The sequence below is a fragment of the Artibeus jamaicensis genome, unplaced genomic scaffold (genome assembly GCF_021234435.1).
Source record: "Artibeus jamaicensis isolate MK-2021 breed Jamaican fruit bat unplaced genomic scaffold, CSHL_Jam_final contig_1715, whole genome shotgun sequence".
Classification (NCBI taxonomy): Eukaryota; Metazoa; Chordata; class Mammalia; order Chiroptera; family Phyllostomidae; genus Artibeus; species Artibeus jamaicensis.
In genome coordinates, this window is record NW_026521335.1 from 367,238 (window position 1) to 388,370 (window position 21,133).

General features: G+C 45.8%; 3 protein-coding genes across 7 annotated transcripts; 2 read left to right on the top strand and 1 right to left on the bottom strand.

Annotated features, from left to right (window-relative positions):
• Nucleotides 1-14: 14 nt before the first annotated feature.
• APH1A (aph-1 homolog A, gamma-secretase subunit) lies at nt 15-3,624 on the bottom strand. The gene is made up of 7 exons (XM_037168045.2): nt 3,288-3,624; nt 2,588-2,758; nt 2,346-2,419; nt 1,989-2,111; nt 1,709-1,836; nt 1,157-1,280; nt 15-829 (listed from the first exon to the last, which is right to left on the bottom strand). The coding sequence occupies exons 1-7, from the start codon at nt 3,398-3,400 to the stop codon at nt 765-767; spliced, it is 798 nt and encodes a 265-aa protein (XP_037023940.2). The 5' UTR covers nt 3,401-3,624; the 3' UTR covers nt 15-764.
• A 3,484-nt stretch (nt 3,625-7,108) lies between these two features.
• On the top strand, nt 7,109-14,764 carry CUNH1orf54 (chromosome unknown C1orf54 homolog). 3 transcript variants are annotated; one of them, XM_037168124.2, is made up of 6 exons: nt 7,109-7,191; nt 10,572-10,655; nt 11,077-11,135; nt 11,734-11,916; nt 13,890-13,991; nt 14,671-14,764. In XM_037168124.2, exons 1-5 carry the CDS (start codon nt 7,146-7,148, stop codon nt 13,986-13,988), a joined length of 471 nt encoding a protein of 156 aa, XP_037024019.2. In that variant the 5' UTR covers nt 7,109-7,145; the 3' UTR covers nt 13,989-13,991; nt 14,671-14,764. The 3 variants fall into 3 exon arrangements, with proteins under 3 accessions (XP_037024019.2, XP_053526608.1, XP_053526610.1); XM_053670633.1 differs by having other exon boundaries at nt 7,130-7,191; nt 10,557-10,655; XM_053670635.1 differs by having other exon boundaries at nt 7,130-7,191; nt 10,557-10,655; nt 13,893-13,991.
• On the top strand, nt 14,691-20,908 carry CIART (circadian associated repressor of transcription). Of its 3 annotated transcripts, none has more exons than XM_053670626.1 (6): nt 14,691-14,777; nt 15,484-17,406; nt 17,566-17,641; nt 17,863-17,941; nt 18,049-18,160; nt 20,248-20,908. In XM_053670626.1, the coding sequence occupies exons 2-6, from the start codon at nt 17,041-17,043 to the stop codon at nt 20,770-20,772; spliced, it is 1,158 nt and encodes a 385-aa protein (XP_053526601.1). In that variant the 5' UTR covers nt 14,691-14,777; nt 15,484-17,040; the 3' UTR covers nt 20,773-20,908. The 3 variants fall into 3 exon arrangements, with proteins under 3 accessions (XP_053526601.1, XP_037024007.2, XP_053526597.1); XM_037168112.2 differs by lacking the exon at nt 14,691-14,777 and having other exon boundaries at nt 14,865-16,395; nt 16,982-17,406; XM_053670622.1 differs by lacking the exon at nt 14,691-14,777 and having other exon boundaries at nt 14,865-17,406.
• Nucleotides 20,909-21,133: the final 225 nt, after the last annotated feature.

Genomic DNA, 21,133 nt, shown 5'->3' on the forward strand with positions numbered 1-21,133 from the left:
AAGGCACATTCCTCTACAATTATAAAGTCCTTTTTATTAGTCAAAATCACAATCACCTTGAATAAAAGGATGGGACACGCCATCCTCAGCAGAAAATGATACAGTTTATAGAAAACCTCCCACCTCACCCCCCACACACACTCCCAATTAAAAACTAGAAAAAAATCTGCCCTCCTTCCCTGTGACGTCACGGTAGGCTGACTCCTCCAGTGGCACTGCAGCTCTGGAGCGGGCCAGCGCACCGCAGCACCCTCCACTTCACCTTGGGGAGAGGAGGGATGCTGGTGGTCAAGGAGGTTAAAACATTAGTTCCAGTTATACCAGTTCCCAAACATGCACTTCCTTCCTCTCCAGGCCCAGGACACTGGGGAAGGCGGGGCAGATAGGAGCCCAAGCATAAGGGGCAATTTGAGGAGTGGAAAAATAGTCCGAGGAGGTTAGAAGTCCAACATACCTCCTCCCTCCTCTTCTCAAAGAAAAGAGGGGAAGAAAAGAAAAGAAAAAGGCAGTTTTGGATCTTTATCACACCAAAAATGGTTCCCCTCAGACCTGAGAAAAAAACCAAGATGTCCAGTCCAGGGAAGGGATACTGGGAAACTCAGAGCGCATCTCCCCTTGAGCCTCCATTAATTTCATCTTCATGGCAATGGCTAAGCTAGGCCCCTTTTCTTGGCAACCTGCACTGTCCAGAACTGGAGATGGAGAAATACAGAGCGAGGAGATCAGGGAGCACCCCAGGCACAGGGGTCCCCCCCCAGGTTCCCTCAATCCTCGGGTGGGATGCGCAGGGCAGAATACACCATCACCTGACTGTCCTCCTGCCGTCGGCCTGCAGAGGGGAAGGGAGGTGAGTCTTGGGCAGGGCGAAAGCAGAGCACTGACACATGGAAGGTCCTGGATAACAAGGGGGTCCCCAGATGGTGGGGATAAGTGCAGATGCAAACCCACCAGTCACTGACTGGCTGAACCCAGGCTGCTCCTGGTAAAGCCTAAAGGTCACCGGTGGACAAAGCAAAACCCTGAAGGTGGTGGGACAGACCGACGAGGAGACAGAGAATGGTGAACAATGGACCCTGGCTGGGGCTGGGCTCAGTCATGGGCAGTGGGCACACAGGTGGGATCTGTCAGGTGATCAGTCCAAGTAGTCAGTCCTTACACGAGAGGCTGCGCTGGATACTTCGGAGGGACCCTCCAGCTGTAATGAAGGCCCAGAGCCCCATGGACACAGTGACTGCATAGATGGGCAGCAGGCTGGCCTCGTACCATGGGTTCAGGAATGTCTGGGGTTGGGAATAACAGTAGAAAAGAAGTTAGATTCTCCTTCTGCCTAATCCCCACGCCCTCTGTGCCTCTGACCCACACCTCCCCCAGCTTTCTCGCTCAAATCCCCCAGGCCTTCCCTTCAGAGCGCCAACAGATTGAGGTTAAAGGGACGTCTGATTTTCAGCTTCCTCAGAAGTGTCTGCCACTCTTGCTTACCTCAGGCCATCTGCATTACAGTTTGACCAATCCATTCAAACTCCTTCTCAGACCATCCCCACAGAAGGTTACGTAATTGATGCTGAGGTGACTGAGAGACCTCTAAAGACTCACCTTTCTACCTTCTCCCACAGTAGGTCTTAAATGTTTAGAAGTGGAGATATATTTCCCCTCCATCCAACTCACCATTAAATTCTTTTTTGACTCAGGCCCCCATCCCAGGACTCACCAGTCCTGATGTCAGTAGGTGACTCCCAACCACCAGGCCCAAAGTCCAGTACCGTCTCCTCTCACAGGCATCAAAGAACACAACTCCCCAAAAGGTATGGAGCAGGATGATGGCTGCTGTCAGAAAAGCTGCAGGAAGGGAGATGGGGAAGAGATACATCCCTGTCTTCTCCCAGCCTCCTAAGATACTGAGCCACAGAAATCTCCCAGGGAAGGCCAATAAATAAGATCAGGGCCAGGGATGAGTAGGGCATGAAGGGAAAATAGAAAGTGGGTCTTACCTGAGGTCAGGAAGTAATAGGGTGAATCTCCATGGATCCCAACCACACCTGGCCCAAGTGCATCGGCCAAAATATTGATAACAGAGAAGACACCACTGATGATACCGAAGGAAAGACCAGAAACTGGGGGGAGGGAGGGTCTCATCAATGTCAGAGATCACTATAGCCTGATTACCAATGATTCCTCCCCGTTCCCAGCCACAGTTCCCCCACACCTACTCTCCCTCCAGACCACCTCTCCTCGGAAGTCAGATATGAAGGAAACAAGTAGCCGCTTAGAATACGTGGATGTTTACAGACTTCCCTGGGAGAGGCAGGTGTCCAACACCCTCCTCCAGTCCCTCTCCCTTGGCTCACCATAGGCCATCTGGCGGATGGAGATGGGTGATCTTCCGTCCTCACTCAGCGATGCTAACCCCTCATCTGCCTTCCTGGGGTGAGGTGGGGTGAGGTGGGGTGGGGGAAACATGAGGGAAAGCAGGAATACTCCTTTCCCTCTAACATCCTCCCTTAGTGCCTCCTTTTCCAAACCACCACCCAGGGGCTGCCCCACTTCTCATAGCGCAATTCTCTCCCCTCCGGAACATCCATCTTCTTACTTAAGCAGCTTGTAGTAGGCAAAGCGGAACACCTCTTGTAGAAGGACGGAGACCGCAGCACCAAAAATCAGGAGGCCATACTGGAGTTGGGCATCTGACGGGTCGGTTACATGGACCAAGATGAACCAGACCACAGAGGCCAAGAGCAGAGAGACCAACCAGAAAAATGCCCTGAGGAAAAACAGGGGCAGTTAGGCAAAGGTAGAGGCAGCCGGAGAAATCAAGGAGAGGAATCAACCAAGGCTGAAGCATGAAAAGTGGAAGTTAAACTTCCGGATGGTCAGGGAGACATGGAGCAGATAAGATATGTTTCCACCAAGGGAATCTATAGGGTTCCGGACACAGGGGATACGGCATAAATTGACTCAAGAGTCTGCAGAGCAATGACAGAATGTCTGAACATAGTAGAGCGAGGTATCCATTCCTGGATCCTCCTTTGGGGCCCCCTCCCGAGTCTTGGCCTTGGGCCTCCTCTGACGTCGCCGGAAGAAGTATAGAAGGAATCTGTGCGATCCCTGGAAGGCGGAAACCAACCTCGGAATATGGGAAATCACCCAAACCCCTGACTGACTCAACCCTTTCCAATCTTCACCTCCGACTTGTCTCTCCAACTCAGGCTCCCAGGATTGCCCCAGTTCCTCCAGTCCCTTCCGGATTCCTCTCTTCGGTGCCCTCCTAAGTCTCCCCGACCCCTACTTACCCTGCGACCAGGATGATGACACGAAGCGGATCCCCGGCCACAGTGATCAAGAAAAGCGCAAAGGCCGGGCCGAAAGCGACAAAAGTGCATCCGAAAAACACTGCGGCCCCCATTGCTTGGCAGCTGGGGGCGGGGTGGAGGCCTGGCCAGGGGAGGCAGATCGGAGGAGCGCGCCAGCTGGAGAGTCCGCGTGGGGTGGCGACGCGACCCCGTAAGGGGCGCGGTGCAATGTCACCCCCGAACCCCGGGGAAGGGGAAGGGGGGGGAGCACCAAAACCTCAAATACAAGTCCGCGCGACTTCCTCTACGGAAGCCGAGGAGGGTACAAACGCCGGCGGCAGCCCTGTGGCCACCTCCCATCTAATTCCCCACCTCCATCCCGAGGGCCAATGGAGAGTGGGGGGGCGGAGCTGCGGAGACGGGGCGGGGATGCTCGGCCCGTTGGAAGTTGTAGTCCTCCTACCCTTGTATTCCTCAACCTCGGCGCTGGGCGTGGCTCTAGGGGGCCCAAGGGAATTGTCCAGCACTCGTCCAGGGCTCCGCATGGGTTCCTGAGTTCGGTTAGGCCTTGGCCGTGCTTTCCTTTCGTTATTTTGTGGAGAAGTGTGAAGAGAGGACCAAAATGGCATAAGACTGATTAAGATAGCATAAAGTGTATAAAACAAAGTGGAGTCACTTTTGTCAACTAAAATGCCTGTTAGCCATGACACTTTGGTTCAAGAGGAAAATTACCTAAGTCAGAGTGAAGACATCTGGCAAGGAGACATAGCTGCCCACATGGTCAGAGCAGGCAACTCTAGCAAGGAAACACACCGAAGGTATCTGCACACATGGTCACAGTGGCTGTGTCTGCAGAGTGGGACCACTCATAGATAAGCTGCTGGGGCAATTTCACACTTGCCAGCAGGGGTATCAAGCAGAACAGCCATGTATTGCCCCTAGGCTCCTGGGCGAATTTCCCACTTGGCATTAGGGGTGCCAAGACATTTATCAAAAAACCCCAGAAGGATGAGTACATACCAGTGGGATGAGTACATACTATCAAGATATAACTGAGGCAAGTCCTAGACCACTGCTGAGACAGCTGAGCTCCACACACCAGAGGGTTGCTCCATACCACACTGACCTCCCTTGGCATCTGCCCTGCTGGACTGAGGACTTCACCTGCCCTGCTGCCCACCTGCTCCAGAGATGCTTCCTTGCCAGACGCTGATGACTCCTTTGCCCAATGTGCTATACCCCAGACCTCCAGACTGAGACTGGGACTTGGGTTCATTATTCCCCATTGATTGATCTGTGCATGTATGTTATATTTCTCTTACATTATTAGAGTGTGAGTAGGGTATTAATATATATCGATGTTCTACTTTGAATGAACCTGCATTCAATGAAAGCTGAGGGAACAGCATAGTTACTGTGTGTGACTCTCATCTCTTCCTTGGTACCAGGCTGCTCAGCAGGCAGCCAGCCGAGCAGTTGCCCAGCTGACTTATAGGAAAAACTGTATCACAAACACATGCTTGTGACTAGAAGGGTGGTAGCAATCCTATCTCAGCTTCAATTGCTGCACAGGGGGGAAGATCCTGTTGCAACCTAAAAGACAAATGCGAAGAAAGCACAGGATAGACGTTGCAGAGAGACAGGCACGGGTATTGTTTTTACTTGAATGAGAGGAAATGGGCTAGAGCTACTGCCTGAGAGATGAAGGTTAGACTTAAAAGCAGGAGCTCTTTGAATGGGCTAGTATAGGAATCATGCAATACAGTGTAGTATATCACTAAAGAAGCCTTCATCTGTAATGACAAGAGAATCAGAGAGAAAAAAGAGAATCGTGGAGAGCAGTATTAGGAAGGAGGTTAGAGGTGATTCAGAGTTAAAGTTGTAAGAAGCAATTAGAACGGTAGGGTTGAAGGAAAATGACCCCCCCACCAGTTCCTTTTAGGTCATACTTCCTCTTTCCTGAAATGAAGCTCAGTGGTGTCTTTTTCTCAGGCTAGGGGAAAGGGTAAGGCTTACATATTAGAATGAAAGAAAGTCTAGGAGAGGAGGGAATTGTACCTTCTTTTGTATGGGGGTGGGATTAGTCCTTAGTGAGGATGTTTAGGCAAAAGTATCAGAATGGGAAAGTGAGGAAATCTGGAATACTGTTTTTAAGAGAGTAGTAATCAAAGTACCAAAAAAATGCAGAAGTTGTTCAAAGAGAACGAGTCTTCCTTTCCTTCCTGGAAATTATTTATGTTTTAATGCATACATATCCACAAAAGTATTTTACTTTTTTTTTTTCAGGAAATTCTGTAAAAGAACTAAAAGAATAGATTGTTTAGATTTACATGGAAAGTCACGAAGCAAGTCCTCTCCCAGTGTTGTTGAGAGGGTGGGAGCATCCTGGCCAGTGCTCAAAGATTCTAGTGTGTCTTGCTTCTGAGCCAAATTAGGAGAAGAGACGGGGTGAGACAACTCTTCCATCTCCTTTGAGCTGTTACCATGGCACCTCCTGACGGCACCAAACCTATCTTGTTCATGGGTGGTTCCAGAGACTTGCACAGTGCCTGGCTCACAGATGTTGAAAGATATTTCCTTCAGGGAAAAGATACTTCCTTAAGTGGAAAGATACTTCCTGAAGGGGAAAGATAACTCGCTGAAAACACATACACACACACACACACACACACACACACACACACACACCATATTCTTTTCTTATTCTCTTGCCTGTGAATCCTGAATTGCCTATCAGAGTTATCCTAGCACTTTGTGCCTAGTGTGTTTCTGAATCACATTCAACATAAGTGGGAGATATAAAAGCAGGGAAAAGGATAAGATGACTCTACTTCTGTAGGCTGGAAAGAAGGGGATCCTCCAAGTAACTGGAAGTGGAAGCAGCGTGGCACCTGCAGCAGGGAGACTGTCTGCTTTCTTCTTTCATCCTGTATTCAGAAAGTTGAGAAAGAGGTGAGGTGAGGTCAATACTTACCAGAGAGGAAATAACTGGCTTTGGCTGAGAGATTTTGATCAAAAACAATGTAGCAGGTGCTTTCAGAATCAGACAATGATGATGTTGACATTGCTCCCATACTTCGCAGTCCAACACAAGCAGAAAAGAGGGACTATTTTTGGTCTAGAAAATGCTCATTTCCTTCTCAGAACATGTTAACTATGAAGAGATTGCACCCTGACTAGCGTGGCTCAGTGGATTGGGCATCATCCCGCAGAGCCAAAGGTCACCAGTTCTATTCCAGGTCAAGACACATGCTTGGGTTGTAGGTTCTGTCCCAGTTTGAAGCAATCCATGTTTCTCTCCCCCTCTTTCTTCCTCCCTTCCCCTCACTCTAAATATAAATAAATAAAATCAAGAGAGAAAGAAAGAAAGATTGTGATTAAGCCTCAGAGAGAAGAGCAACTGTGGATGGAGATGGGACAGTGAGAGGGAAGGTGAACATTTGTGAGGACCGAGAGGGAGGGAAGGAGAGCAGGGAGAGGGCTTACTAAGAGAAGCTTCTCAGTAGTGGGGGTGGGGGTTGTTTTGTTGTTTTACTTAGTGGCAGCAGGAATCCCAAATGGATCTAATCTAAGCTGGGGGAGCTCAACGAACACGTTCCCATTGAAACCCACTTTGCCTCTCTTAATATGGGCAGCTATCCCTGAGGACAAGACCAATAGTAACTGATGATCTGGTCAGTTAACAAGCGGGAGAGGAATTCCACCCTCTGAGAAAAGAGTGCTGCAGTTCTTCTCTGCTTTGGAGGAGGGCCAGACGTAGGCCGGAGGCGGGCTGGAGGCGGGCCAGAGGCGGGGTAAATTTGGTGGAAAACGCTGTAATTTCCTTTTTACTTTCACAGTAATAGTGCAGTATCCAGAATGCATGTCCTCTTTGTAGCTATCCTTGCTGTGCCACTGATCCTGGGTAAGTTCACTTCTCTCCAAGTTTTAGGGCCAGGTCTTCTGCCATAAAGAGAGTGGGAGAAAAGAAAATGAGGAGAGGGTGAGAGGTACAATTCAATGAGGAGTGATAACATTCTCATCTGTGCTACAGTCCAGTGCAGGGATGGAGGGGAATCTGGGAAATAGAGCTAGGAAAGAGGGAGGAAAGCAGAGTTCTGTCAAAGAAGAGACAGCTGATGGGGATGGAGCTCCAGAACCGGGGAGCTCCTAACAGCTCTGCATCACCACGGAGCTGAACGAAATGAGAGGCACCAATGCGTGAGTGAAAGAAGAGAAGTGGACTGTGAACGTGAGGCAGTCTGAAACTAGTGAGAGAAACCCGTGTGTCTTCTTTCCCAGAATGTTGGAGAAAAAAATCTTATATTAGTAAAGAGATATAAGTTAGGGTGACGTTCAGAGGAGTGAAGAACTGGGTGCCTTCAGGAACGGAGCCTGAAAAGTAGCTTGGCTCCTTCCCTCTTTTGTCCCCAGTGGGCCAGGTGCTTTTTTTAAAAGGGTATTTTATTTACTATGTTATTACAGTTGTCCCATTTTTTCTCCCCTTTCTCTTCCTCTGCCCTGCACACCTGCCTCCCACCAGTATCCCCCCACCCTCAGTTCATGTACATGGGTTGTACATGTAAGTTCTTTGGCTTCTCCATTTCCTATACTGTTCTTCACCTCCCCTTGTCAGTTTTCTGCCTACCAATTATTCTTCTTATTTCCTGCACCTTTTCCCCCATTCTCTCCACATCCCCTCCCCACTGATAACCCTCTATGTGATCTCCATTCTGTGATTCTGTTCCATTTCTAGTTGTTTGCTTTGTTACTTTTTGTTTTTTAGTTTCAGTTCTTGATAGTTGTGAGTTTGTTGTCATTTTACTCTTCATAGTTTCTGATCTTCTTTTTCTCCGGTAAGTCCCTTTAACATTTCCTATAATAAGGGCTTGGTGATGATGAACTCCTTTATCTTTACCTTATCTTGGAAGCACTTTATCTGCCCATCCAAGATTGCTTTGCTGGATAGAGCAATCTTGGATGTAGGTCATTGTCTTTCATGACTTTGAATACTTCTTTCCAGCCCCTTGTTACCTGCAAGGTTTCTTTTGAGAAATCAGCTGACAGTCTTATGGGAACTCCTTCGTAGGTAACTGTCTTCTTTTCTCTTGCTGATTCTAAGATTCTCTACTTATTTTTAATCTTGGGTAATGTAATTATGATGTGCCTTGGTATGTGCTTCCTTGGGACCAACTTCTTTAGGACTCTCTGAGCTTCCTGGACTTTCTGAAAGTCTATTTCCTTTGCCAGATTTGGGAAATTCTTTTTCATTATATTTTCAAATGAGTTTTCAATTTCTTGCTCTTCCTCTTCTCCTTATGACACCCCTGTGATTCAGACTTTGGAACATTTAAAGTTGTCCCGGAGGTTCTTAAGTCTCTCCTCATTTTTTTTTTGAATTCTTGTTTCTTCATTTTGATCCAGTTGGATGTTTATTTCTTTCCTCTGCCCCAAATGATTGATTTGAGTCCTGGTTTCCTTCCCCTCTCTGGTGGTTCCCTGCATATTTTTCTTCATTTCACTTTGCATAACCTTTACTTCCTCCATTTTCTGTTCGTACTTGATCATTTCTGTGAGCATCCTGATTTTCAGTGTTTTGACCTGTGCATCTGATAGGTTGGCTACCTCCTCGTCACTTAGTTCTTTTTCTGGAGTTTTTATCTGTTCTTTCATTTGGGCCATATTTCTTTGTCTTGGTGCACCTGTAACATTGTAAGGGGTGGAGCCTTAGGTATTTACCAGGTTGGGGCAACCGACTTGGCTGTGTTATAGTGCTGTATGTGGGGAAGGGGTCAGAAAGGGAACAATGCCACACGCTCAGCTCTTACCCTCCTTTTCAGCCACTTCCCCCACCACCCACAAGCAAATTGGGCCCTTCTGGTACTGATTCCCATGTGGGTGGGTTGTGTATATTCTAGGACCCCATGGATCTATCCAATGAACTCTCCTGTGAGACTGGGAGTTTCTCCCACCACTGCAACTCCCACAAAAGTTTACAGCCAGAGGTTTTGAGGCTGTATTTCTCCATGCTGGAGAAATACAACCTGGGTTGCATGGTCACTCTCCCTTCCCAGTTGTTCTTCCTGTTTTATCTGCATGTGAATAACTGCCCAGGCCGCTTGCTGCCACCTCACCTGCCTAGTATGAGGTCTTGCCACATGTGCTCTCTGCCTGGGCTGAGGATACAGGTCCGCCCCTCCCACCAGTCTGGATGGATGTTTCTTCTTTAACTCCTTGGTTGTCAGACTTTTATACAGTTTGATTTTCTGGCGCTTTGGGCAGTGCTGGTTGTTTTTTTGTTTTTAAGTTTGTTGTCCTTCTTTTGGTTGTGTGAGGAAGCAAAGCGTATCCACCTACACCTCCATTTTGGCTGGAAGTCTGACAGATGCTCTTATTGTTTCCTTTTCCTCCAGGTTCTTATGTCACTCCTTGTGGTTAAGGGAGAGCCTTCAAAGTGTTAGGGAAGTGCTTTAGCAGGAGGCCTACAGTACTGACTCAGTTATGTCAAAGCCATATATTTTCAGTTGGGGGAAGGAAGAAAAACGAACACAGATGGGTCATTTAGTCCAGCTGACTCATTAAAAAAAAAAAAACCAACAGATGTTAAATGGATTGTTTGGAGTTATTCTGCTAGTTAGCAGTGAAACTGGAACTAAAACACAAATCCAAAGCTTAATGGTGTGTGTGTTCATTGTTTGTGAGAGTCCCTGATAAGAGAAGAACTGTCATAAATACAGTACAGTCTGGAGCATACCAAATAGTAGGTTTGGTGTTCTTAATTTCTGATCTCTCCCTCTCTCTCTGCTTCCTACCTTACCTTTATTTTTTTTTTAAATAAAGATTTACTTATTTATTTTTTGGGAGGGGGAAGGGAGGGAGATAAACAATCAAGATCTGCTGCCTTTCACACATTCCCAATTGGGGACCTGGCCTGCAATCCAGGCTTGTGCCTTGTGGTTTGCAGGGTGTGCCTTGTGGTTTATCCCATTCACTGAGCCACACCAGCCAAGGACACTTCCTATCTTTTTTAGGTTTAGTTATTGTGTTGGGTTTACAGTATGTGAAGGGACCTATTTCCTGTTCTGGGAGTTCCTGCATTGAAAGGGCATAGAGTAACAAGCCTCATTACAGATATGGAGCCCAGAAGATTGAGAAGCATCTAGAGGTGCAGAGATAGAAAGAAAGTCTGACCCTTGGAAGTGAGGCAGGGAGAAAGGAAATCAATAGAGCTGAGATCAACCTCAGATGTCCTTTTGTTGCTAAGAAGTTCCAATGCCCCTTGACTTCTAGTCCTTGTCCCCATAGGACAAACCTATGAGGATGAAGAAGGACTGGAAGAGGATGATTATTATCAGGTGGTCTATTATTACACAATCACCCCCAATTATGGTGAGTATGTATAAGGCTCTGTCCCTTAGCAGGATGGAGAGAGGTTGGGGGTAATTCTAAGACTTTGCCTTCCCCTTTACAATAGAGGAACTGGGTCAGAGAGAAAGTTGGCTATGAGTAAAGACTCTTAAGGCTCATGATGTTATTTCTAAAGCTAGCAATTTTCAGTTCTTTGGAAACTGGTTGAAACAATTTGAAAATTTTCAAATTTGTAAGTTATTTTACATATTAGATTGAAAATATAAATGCATATGCATTCACAAATATTTTTCCACATTAAAGTTCATTAGAATTAGATTATACCATTAAATTTTACAACTTGAGCAAGTTGAAGTGTTCTGAGCAATTTCTTCCTTTTCTAATTTCTAGATATAGTGCTACCTTTCTTTTTAGTTATTACTAATTATTTTCTCCTCCCCAGATGACATTGTTGCAAATTTCACTGTTGATTACTCCCTATTTGAGTCAGAGGACAGGCTGGTGAGTGATATCTACGAAGAAGAGAATAGGTTTACAGTTAAAAAGGAACAGGGCAATGTTGAAATGTAAACTACTAGTAGAAATGAAAATGATATGGGGCCCTGGCGGGGTATCTCAGTTGGTTAGAGTGTTGTCTCAATACACAAGGTTTCAGGTTCAATCCCCAGTCAGGGGACATACAAGAATCAACCAATGAATGCATCAATGAGTGAAACAATAAATCCATGTTTCAATCTCTCTCGCTCTCTCTCTCCTCAACCAGCTCCCTCTTTTCCACTTTTTCTCTAAAATCAATAAATTTAAAAAAAAATTTAATGAGTTAGGTAAAGTGAAACTGGGTAGTGGGCATAAAACAGACCAGTTATCACAGCTGGGGAAAAGAATGAAGTCAGAACCCAGTAGGTTAAGACTCTGAGAGGGAGGGGTAGTCCTTGAGTCAAGGAACTGGTGAATGGGATGGGTACACAATCCATGCAAATGTGAGATAAGGCAGGAGGGATGGGAGGAGAGGCGAAGGAGAGAAGAACTCTAGAGAATCTATGAGGATGTTGGATGGAAACAATGGTAACTCTTTGTTTCCTAATCCTACTGAGGGTAGAACAGGTTGGATACAGAAGTAACGAGAGTAGAAGAGACTACCATAAGTCGTGAAACAGAACACACAGACCATCAGAGGCCAACAGTGAAACCAGTGACAATGGAACCAATGACAACAGGACCAATGACAACAGAACCAATGACAACGGAACCAATGACAACGGAACCAGTAACAACGAAACCAGTGAGTTAATTGGGGATAAGGTTGGAGGGAGGTGAGACATTCCTTATCCTGGACAGATCCCAGGGCTGGTGACATGGAGCAGAGGAAGGATTGGAATACTGAGCTTTGGTGGGTAGGGGAACCAAATGTCTAGTATTGCAATGCAGGCAATCATCTCAGCTCGGCTATCATTTCTTTCACTGAGAGTTAATACTAACCCTGTATCCCAAACCCTGAGAATATTTGGTGCAGTTAAATTTCAGTTCAATATGTAATGCCTGTACCCTACGTGTATGTAACCCATGCCTAAAGCAGCTAAGGAAGCTGCTGCTAATGAAAAACAAATCTATGATGTTATCATTGCCCTCAAAGTATTTATAAAACTCAAGTTTACACTTATGAAACAGTTAGAACAAAATGAAAAAGTTTGTAACAATGTTAGATTACAAACAAATTTGAGAGCATACAACATAGAGAAGTGCTTTAGGCAGTGGAAGAAGAGAAATCGGTATAGGAATTGCCTGGAAGACTTTTAGAAGGTGATTGTGCTTGAGATACACTTTGAAGAATAAGCGAGCTTTTGATTGGTGGTACATTATAAAAGGATGAAAACAATCAGGAAGAAGAATAGTTATTCCAAGAATGAAAGAGGTGCATTGACGGGGATAGAACAAGCATGGCATGTTTTGTGGATGAGCTATGATTGAAGGAGAGGGTATGTGGAAAAGAACAGTGAGAAATTAAGAAAAAATTACAAGACTCTTAATATTTGCTTGGTAATTTCACATATGGGAAGATATGGCAAAATTATAGACAATCTGAAGTGCCAGGCTCAAGTTTGGACTTCTGAGAAATAGGGAGCCTTGTAAGTTCTTCTGAGTGGTAAAGACACAATGAAAGCAGTATTTTAGGAAAATGTTGGTATGATTGTATGCAGGATGCAATGGAGTAAAGAGAGATTCTTGAGATGTGCATCATTCTCAAGACAATCCATTAAAGGCCTGGACTAGGGCAGTGGCATTTTGAATGGAGAAGGAAAAAATAAGAAATATTTTGAAAAAGAAACACCTTGTTTCAGTGATAATTTCATATGAGCACTAAACGGGGAGAGAGTTAAAATAACTTATAAATTTTAAACATGGATATCTGGGGAAATGATTGACCAAGAAGTGGGAGGTCAGAGTAGTTTAGAAGTGATTATAAATTTGGTATTGGCCATCCAGACTGTAGCAGAATGAGACCAGGACTGCAGTTCTAAGTAGAAAGTTACAAAAGTACGTGAGCTCAGCAGAGCCAGTACACACAGATGAGCAAGAGGCCAAGGCTTGTGCCTGTAGAAGGAGAAAGAGAAATCAGCCAAGGAAATGCAGATAGTCCAGTTTGTATTACAGAGTCCAGAAGAGAAAGTTTAATCTGCAATGAAAAGCCAAGAGACCAAGGAGAAGGAGGTTATTCATAACCCCCCAAAAAGCAGTTTTGGAGTGGTTGCAAAAGCTAGCATTTTGTGGAATTGGGGAGTACATTGTAAAGAAGTGGAGGAAGAGTATAGACCAACCATTTGTGAAATCTGGCGATAAAAAAAAAAGCAACAGGATCAAAGTGCAGCATGAACATAGTTGAATGCAGATGGGAGGAGTTGGTAGGAATGGCAAACTGATGATGGACAACAAGGACAAATATTTTAAAGTATATAGTAGGTTCCCTTTATATTGTAAATTCCTCGAGTAGCAGATATGTCTTCATATAGCACAGTGACCAGCACTTAAATAAAAGATACATATTGAATTGAGTTGGACCTCCCTAGTATGGCCCGGAATGGCTGAACGTCTCAGAAGGAAGGATTATTTATAGTGATGGGCAGGGAGATTGGCCTTTCTTTACACTCAGAGGAAAGGAAGACAAAGATTAGTATAAAGATGGCTATCTTTCCAGAGGGGGAAGGGGTAGTAGGAAGAATGATGGGGTCCTACTGTGGGGTGCCATCTGTGTTTTAGCAGAGTCCAGATATGAACCATGCTGTATCCAGTCTGCAGAGTCCTGCTTCCCTCCTCCTGCCCTGGGCCCTCCTTCAGGGGTGGATGTATTTCATGTAGAAGGTGAGAGTACAGCCATTGGCCTTGGGGGAGTCCGTGAAAGTTTTTACCATCATCTCTGGCTAGTGTTTCCAGCCTAGTCAGTTCTCAGATGCTTAAAAGAAGAGGGGTCACGTTTAGAAAAATCTTATCAACCTTAGGAACTGTCAAGGCAAAGACTTTAGTAATAAGAGTCATTACTTTTTCTGAACTGGGGGAAATTTCAGGACCTCCTAGAGCAGAAGCAGGTGGAATGGAGAAGAAACCTCTTCAGGTTCCCAGTCTGCCTTTAGGAACTAAAGGTAGTTCCAGCCTGATGGCCGTTTGAGGCATGGCAAGTGCCAGAGGGCAAAATGGGAGGGGCCCCATAACCTGGCGGTCTGGAGGCAAAGTTCAGAGGCACAAGGGGTGGCAGTTCTGTAATGTAGGGGATAGGTGGTTGGGAGAAAGGAGGGGGGAATAGAAACCTGCATCATAAGGAAAGAATTTAAGCTGGGATTCTAAATAACAAAGAGGCAATTTAGAGAATTAGCAGAAAAGGGGGTGCAAAAAGGAGGGGCCACCTCTTCCAGATGTCATAGAGAAAGCTAGCTCAGAACATGAAATCTGGGGAGTCTTCACAGAGGTGGAGGGCACAGAGGGGTTTCCTGAGTCCCCTGAACCTGGTGGTGGTTGTTTTTTTCCCCTTCCTTTGCTGTCTTAGGAGAAAGAAGGCTGCTATGACTCTTCAAATGGGAAGATGGGAAGAGGAAATTGGATGATGAAATAAATAAATGAAATAATTTGGTTACGCTCTACTCCTGCACGAGGGTCTGTTTTAAAGCGGTAACATTAGGAGAGCAGGACGATATGGGGGTGGGATGTGTAGATTAAGAAAGGGGGTTATGTGGCAACAGTATTAGAGGGAGTTATCAGAACCTGAAATTTTTGGAAGAATGGAGAACAGCACCCACAGAAAACAGGTTTATTCACAGCCCATACTTCCCTCTAACTATTGCTTTATTTTATTATATATGATGTTAAAATAGTGTTTGGAGAACGTTGAAATTTATTCAGAACCCTTTTTTCTTTTTATAAAATAAGCACATTGTTAGACATGTAAAATATCAAAAACTAGATTCTAAAAATTCACACACTCCTCCACCCCCACCCCCCAAACAATGTGCCTTTTCCAGTTAGTAATTAGGACAGGCAAGGATATGTATGTATGTATGTATGCATGTATGTATGTATGTATTTTCGCTATCCTCGAGACCCTAATCAGAACTGGGCTGCCCCCTTGCGGTTTCTTCTATGTCACAGCTTCAATCAGCCTACAGTCCTTGAGCCCCATCACCTTTTCTCTTCACTGTACCGTTTCAATATAGCAAGGGGCAGCGAACAGTAAAACTCCGAACTTGTCACCTTCCCGCCTTCAAAATCTTTCAAATCTCTCGAGGGAACAAATGAAACCGAAGATGGACAAACACATAACCTACAAGATCAGGGACCTCCCCCACGCTGTTCCTTTACACAGAATTCAAGTCGCAGAGCCTGAGAAGCCCGGGTGGAAGAGTCTGGAACAATCTAGTTCTGCTTTGACCTCTAGAGTCGTGGCGGCCTGGCATCTGAGCTGGTAACGTGCACGGCGGGTTATGTAAGGAAAGGGCTGAAGGAGCCGCCCCAGCGGGAGCCCTGGAGAGGACGCGGTGTTCTCGGCGGCAGTCCCCACCCTCCTCACCCAGCTGGGCAGGAGGCACCCAAGTCGTAGGAGAAAGAGGAGAGTATGGTGAAACAGAGACCAGGAAATCACGAGGGCTGGGCCGCTGAGAAGGGTGAGGATACACAGTAGCACGCCTCCATTCTAACATACGTTCCAGACGCAAGTCGCTGAGGGTTCCACGTGCTGCACCCGTGAACAGAGGCGCTCAAAAGGACAGAGAGGTACGCTTGTAAGGAGTCAGTAGTCCCATATCGCGAGGCTGACGCCTCAGGTACCACACCAGTCTGCACACTAAAGCCAAGCGCTTCCGGCGCACCACCATCCTATTTAAGGTCACGAGTTCCGCCCTCCCCCCCCCCACTTTTCCACTCTTTTTCCATCCTCCTCCTTTTCTCATCACCGGGTCCTCTCCGCCAGCCGCATGTAGGGGCGGAGCACGGAATGCTCCCCTTCCAGCCAATCGTCACCTGAATGCCTCTCTATTGGTCGAGCCCCTATATGCTGTAGCAAATGGGATATGAGCTTCAGCAACTACAGTCACGTGCCACCGGCTAGATGACCAATGAGGGTGCGAGGTCTGTGTACGCAGGGGAAGGCACGTGCACAGCTGCACGTGTTTGGGAGGGGGAAGGGGCGGGACCCACTGGCGGAGAGGCGGAGGTGGAGAGCTAAGACCCGTAGAGTGTGAGGAGCTGGAGACAGCCTGCGCTGAGACGACCGACACAGGTGAGGAAAACCGAAGGACACGCTACGGTGTGCGCGGGATCAGCCCCGGAGAGAGTGGGTTTAGGAATCTCTTGGTATTCGGGGTGATCGTATCAGGTGGCAGAGGGACCCAAGAGGGTACGGAGCAGGGATCCTAATTGGAAAGACTGGGAAGAGGCGATGTGTGTTGGGAGGGTGCGGGTGGCCAGGGGTCTTTTTGGAAGGCGGTTCCTGGAGACTCACTAGATGGGTTCCGGTGCCCGAGATCTCCGGTGCTCGCCGGTGGCGCGACCTCAGGTAGAGAGGCTCGCTGCGGGATCAGGTGAACAATGGACCAGGCTGGGCAAGTGTTAAGTCAGGTATTTACTCTGAAGCGAGGGAAGAAGGAACGGAAGTCTGTCAGGCTAAGAGCTACTTTGCGGACACGAGAGAGGCAGTCCTGGTTCCTAATGGAGGCGGGGGAGATGGCTTGTCTATTTTGTCTGAGACCGGTAATTTCGGGGAGGGAGGGAAGAGATATGATTATCCCGTACTGTGTACCCCAGTCTCCCAGTTCATTTCCTGATTCTCAGATGCTGGTTTCCAACTCCTTCGCTTTGCTCTTCAGTTGCAGGTCCGATCTTTGGGTACTCCGGGAGCTGCTCTCCAGCCCCTGCTTCTGCACCTATGGATTCTCCATCTAGCGTTTCTTCCTATTCTTCCTCCTCGCTCCCTTCCTCTTTTTCCACCTCACCAGGGATCAGTGACTTTGGCTTCCCCTCCGATAACGAAGGGAATGAAAAAGGGGCCCATGGCCCCAGGCCAGACACTGTTGGGCAGAGGGGAGGTTCTCGGCCCAGCCCGGGTCCTATTCGCTGCAGGCAACGACCCAAGGTTTCCAGTAATCAACTTACAGCATCGCCCTCTGAACAGCGGGGCTTGGCTTCTCCTATGGCGGGATCTGGGGTCAAAAGATCAAGAGATCGTGAACTGGAGACCAGTCTAAACATCCATGGTTGTACCACAGAAGGGGACCTGCTCTTTGCTCAGAAGGTAAGAGAAAGCTGAGAAAAGAAGACACTAGGCACCCTGCTGATGGATAAGGACCCTGTGAGAATAGTATTGGCTCCCAGATTTGGAGCTGCAAGAAAAATCAGTACCAGTGTGGGCAATGCTTGGTCGTCTCATAGCCTTTGACCTGTTTTCCTACAGTGTAAAGAGCTCCAGGGATTCATACGTCCTCTCACAAACCTACTGAATGGACTGAAGATGGGTCGCTTTGAAAGAGGTAATCATTTGATTAGTTGCGTTCATCTAATTAGGTTTTACTCTATCTCAAAATATGTTTTTAATGTGTATTTCTCAAGTCTTTGGATTCTGAATTATTCCTTTTTTTTCTTCTGTGACTTAATTTTGGGGGGGTGAATCCATTTTAACCTCGTTCTGTCCTGTATCTGAATAAATTTCTGAATTTCAATATTTGATCTCTTTCTTACTTCCTGAACCCAGGTTTGAGCAGTTTTCAGCAGAGTGTGGCAATGGACAGGATCCAGCGTATCGTAGGTGTTTTGCAGAAGCCACAGATGGGGTAAGTTCTCTGGGTTCTTTCCTCGGTAATTCATAAAAAATGAGATAGCTTCAATCCTGTCATGTTGCTTTTTTCACACTTAATTTTTTTAATGTCTTTTTCCACAGAGAGCGTTATCTGGGAACCCTGCTGCAGGTAGAAGGAATGTTAAAGACTTGGTTTCCTCACATAGCTGCCCAGAAGTCATCACGGCATCGTAGCAGGCACCAGCTGACCAAGGTAAGAACTTGTAAACGTGAGGAAGAGGTGGGAGAACAACCAAGGAAATGAAGTATACATTTAGAAATGGGCTCCCTCTTCCATTTCCTTCTGGGTCTTTTCATTTTTTTCAACAAGTTTCTTTTCAGGGAAGGGAAAGATGAAACTTCCTTTATTGTCTTGATTCCTAGACTTTTTTTTTTTTTTTTCTCTATTACTACAAAGAATTCCATGTGGCAGCTTACCTGCTTCCTGCATAGAGAGAATCTTTTTACCTGGCCAAGTAATTCATACAGGAAAATGCCTCAGCTTCCTTCTGCAGATTCTTTCTCCTCTGCTGCTCCTAAAATGTTTTCCTTCTCCTTTTTACTACTGCCCAAGTATCCTTGTATCAGACCCTCTGGAAGCATGGGTTTATGGTCTGGTCATCAGAAGTAAGAAATATGTTCCTGCTACCGAGGAGGACAGCTGTGAGGCAGCCATAGGGGAGTGTTGGATAGAGCTTAGACCTAGTATGAGAGTGACCTATTTTCCAGGTCTTCAAATAATAGGGTATTTAGGGGGCACTCAAATGATAGGGAGGAGATAGTTTCCTATAGATAATAGACATTCCTTGTTTTCAATCAACATAGTAACCACTCTGAGAATAATTGATTTAAAAATAAGCAGGAACCCTGGCCAGGTGGCTAAGGTGATTGGAGCAACATCCCACTACACAAAGGATTGCTGGTTCAATCCCCAGTCAGGGCACATTCAGTGAATGCCTGAGTAAGTGGAACAACAGATCAGGGTTTCTGTCTCTCTCACACAAATAAATTTTTTTAAATTAATGGTTTAAAAAAACTAGAGCAGGAGGAGCAATGGCAAGGTTGCTTCCCAGGCAGGGCACATGCAAGAATCAACCAATGAATGCATAGGTAAGTGGAACAACAGATTGATGTTTCTGTCACTCTCTCCCTTCCTTTCTAAAATCTATTTATTTACTTTATTTTTAATTTTTTAAAAATTTATCTTTAGAAGGGAAGGAAAGGAGAGAATTATCAATGTATAGTTGCTTCTGGTGCATCCCCTGCTGGGAACTGGCCCCTGCTGGGAACTGGCCTGCAACCCAGGCATGTGCCCTGACGGGGAATCGAACCGCAATCTTTTGGTTCACAGGCCCGTGCTCCATCCACTGAGCTACACCAGCCAAGGCTATTTTTTTATTTTAAATAATGATTAAAAATAAGCAGGAAGAATAGAATGAAACCTTACCATTTGTGACAACATAGGTGGACCTATAGAGTATTATGCTAAGTAAAATAAGTCAGTCAAAGAAAGACACATACAATATGATTTCACTTATATGTGGATTCTGAAGAACAAAATAAATGAGCAAATAAAACAGAAATAGGCTCATAGATACAGAGAACTGACTGATGGTTGCCAAAGGGGAGAGGGTTGGAGGACTGGATGGAAAAAACATAAAGGGATTAAGATGTACATGTTGGTAGTTATGAACTAGGCATGGGAATGTAAAGTACAGTGTAGGGAATATAGTCAATAATATTGTAGTAGTTAATGTATAGTACCAGGTGGGTACTGGAAATACAGGGGGGGATACTTTGTAAAGTAGGATTGTCTAACCACTATGCTGTATACCCGGACCTAGTACAAAACAGTATTGAATATAAACTGTAATTAAGAAATAAAATTAAAAAAATAAGCATCGGGATCTTGCCTGCATATTAATTTATACTTTATAAGGCACTTGACATAGGCAATTGAATTTAAAATACAGAAATTAGAAAATGATTTCAATTAAATTCTAAGATGAATGATAAGTAGTAAGAACCCATGGGACTGTTTTGTTTTATATATGTCTTAATATCCAGTACTCAATATAGCATGTGGTACATAGTGGGCCTTCAAGTATTTGTTGAATAAATGAAAGTATAATTTGGTTACTAAAACTTTTACTTACGATCTGGTAGGAAATTATCTGTTGCACAAAACAAAGTATGTTTTCTTTGCAAACTGAGTTCCCAAGGAAAGCAAAGGTTCATGCAATGGGTAGTTAATCTGAAAGCTTTCTCATAATTTCTTTTCTTTTTTCTTCCCCTCCCTAGCATTTTTCAAGCCACAACAGTTATCCAGCTGCTCCCTCTCCTGCACGTCCCATGGAAAAGATGGACCAGATGCAGCTAGGACACTTGGTATTGAAACCAAAGCAGCCTTGGCATCTCACTGAACTGCCACCTATGAACCTCACTTGGATCCACACCACTCCAATTTGCAACCCTCCTCTTAGTTCCCCAGGTGCCATCTCCTTTAGCCATGGTCCTTCAGGTACCGGAACCAGCATTGGTGTCATCCTTTTCCTCCAGCAAAGAGAGCAGCCCTTCACCCACTCAGCCCCGACCACTCCAGTTCCACCTACTACAGCAACTCCCGGCATCCCCAGTTATCCTAAGAAACTATCTGGAGAGGGACCTCGTTGCCACAGCTTACCAGTAACTCTGCCATCAGACTGGAGCCGTACCCTGTCCCCTCATGATCCACCCAGCATGGCCAGAGAGAGAACTGTGGGACACCTAGAGGAGATGAGAAGCCATCCTCCAGTTGCTCCTGATGTGCATCCTCTCAACCCCTAGTCTGGGACTTAAGACTGTGGTTTCTAATTTGTATAAATATATGTCCATATGTATGTGTGTGTATTTTACTTTTAATGTGTGCATTTGTGTTAAGGGAAGAGAAATCCTTTCTGATTAAAGAAGTTTTATACTTAAACAGTTTGCTGGTTGGGGGGAAATTGAAACTTTCTGTTTCAAATACTAACATTTATCCTCTAGACTGTAGAAAAGAAGAAAGGGGGTGGGAAGGTTTGTGAAATTGGGCTCCACCAAGTTAGAAGTCTGGATGGGACAACAGGAGTCCTGTGGGAGAGGAAGAGGGACTCTGCTGCTGTCTTCCTAGGAAACACCCTTGAGACAGTTACAGGGCTCACAGTTGGCC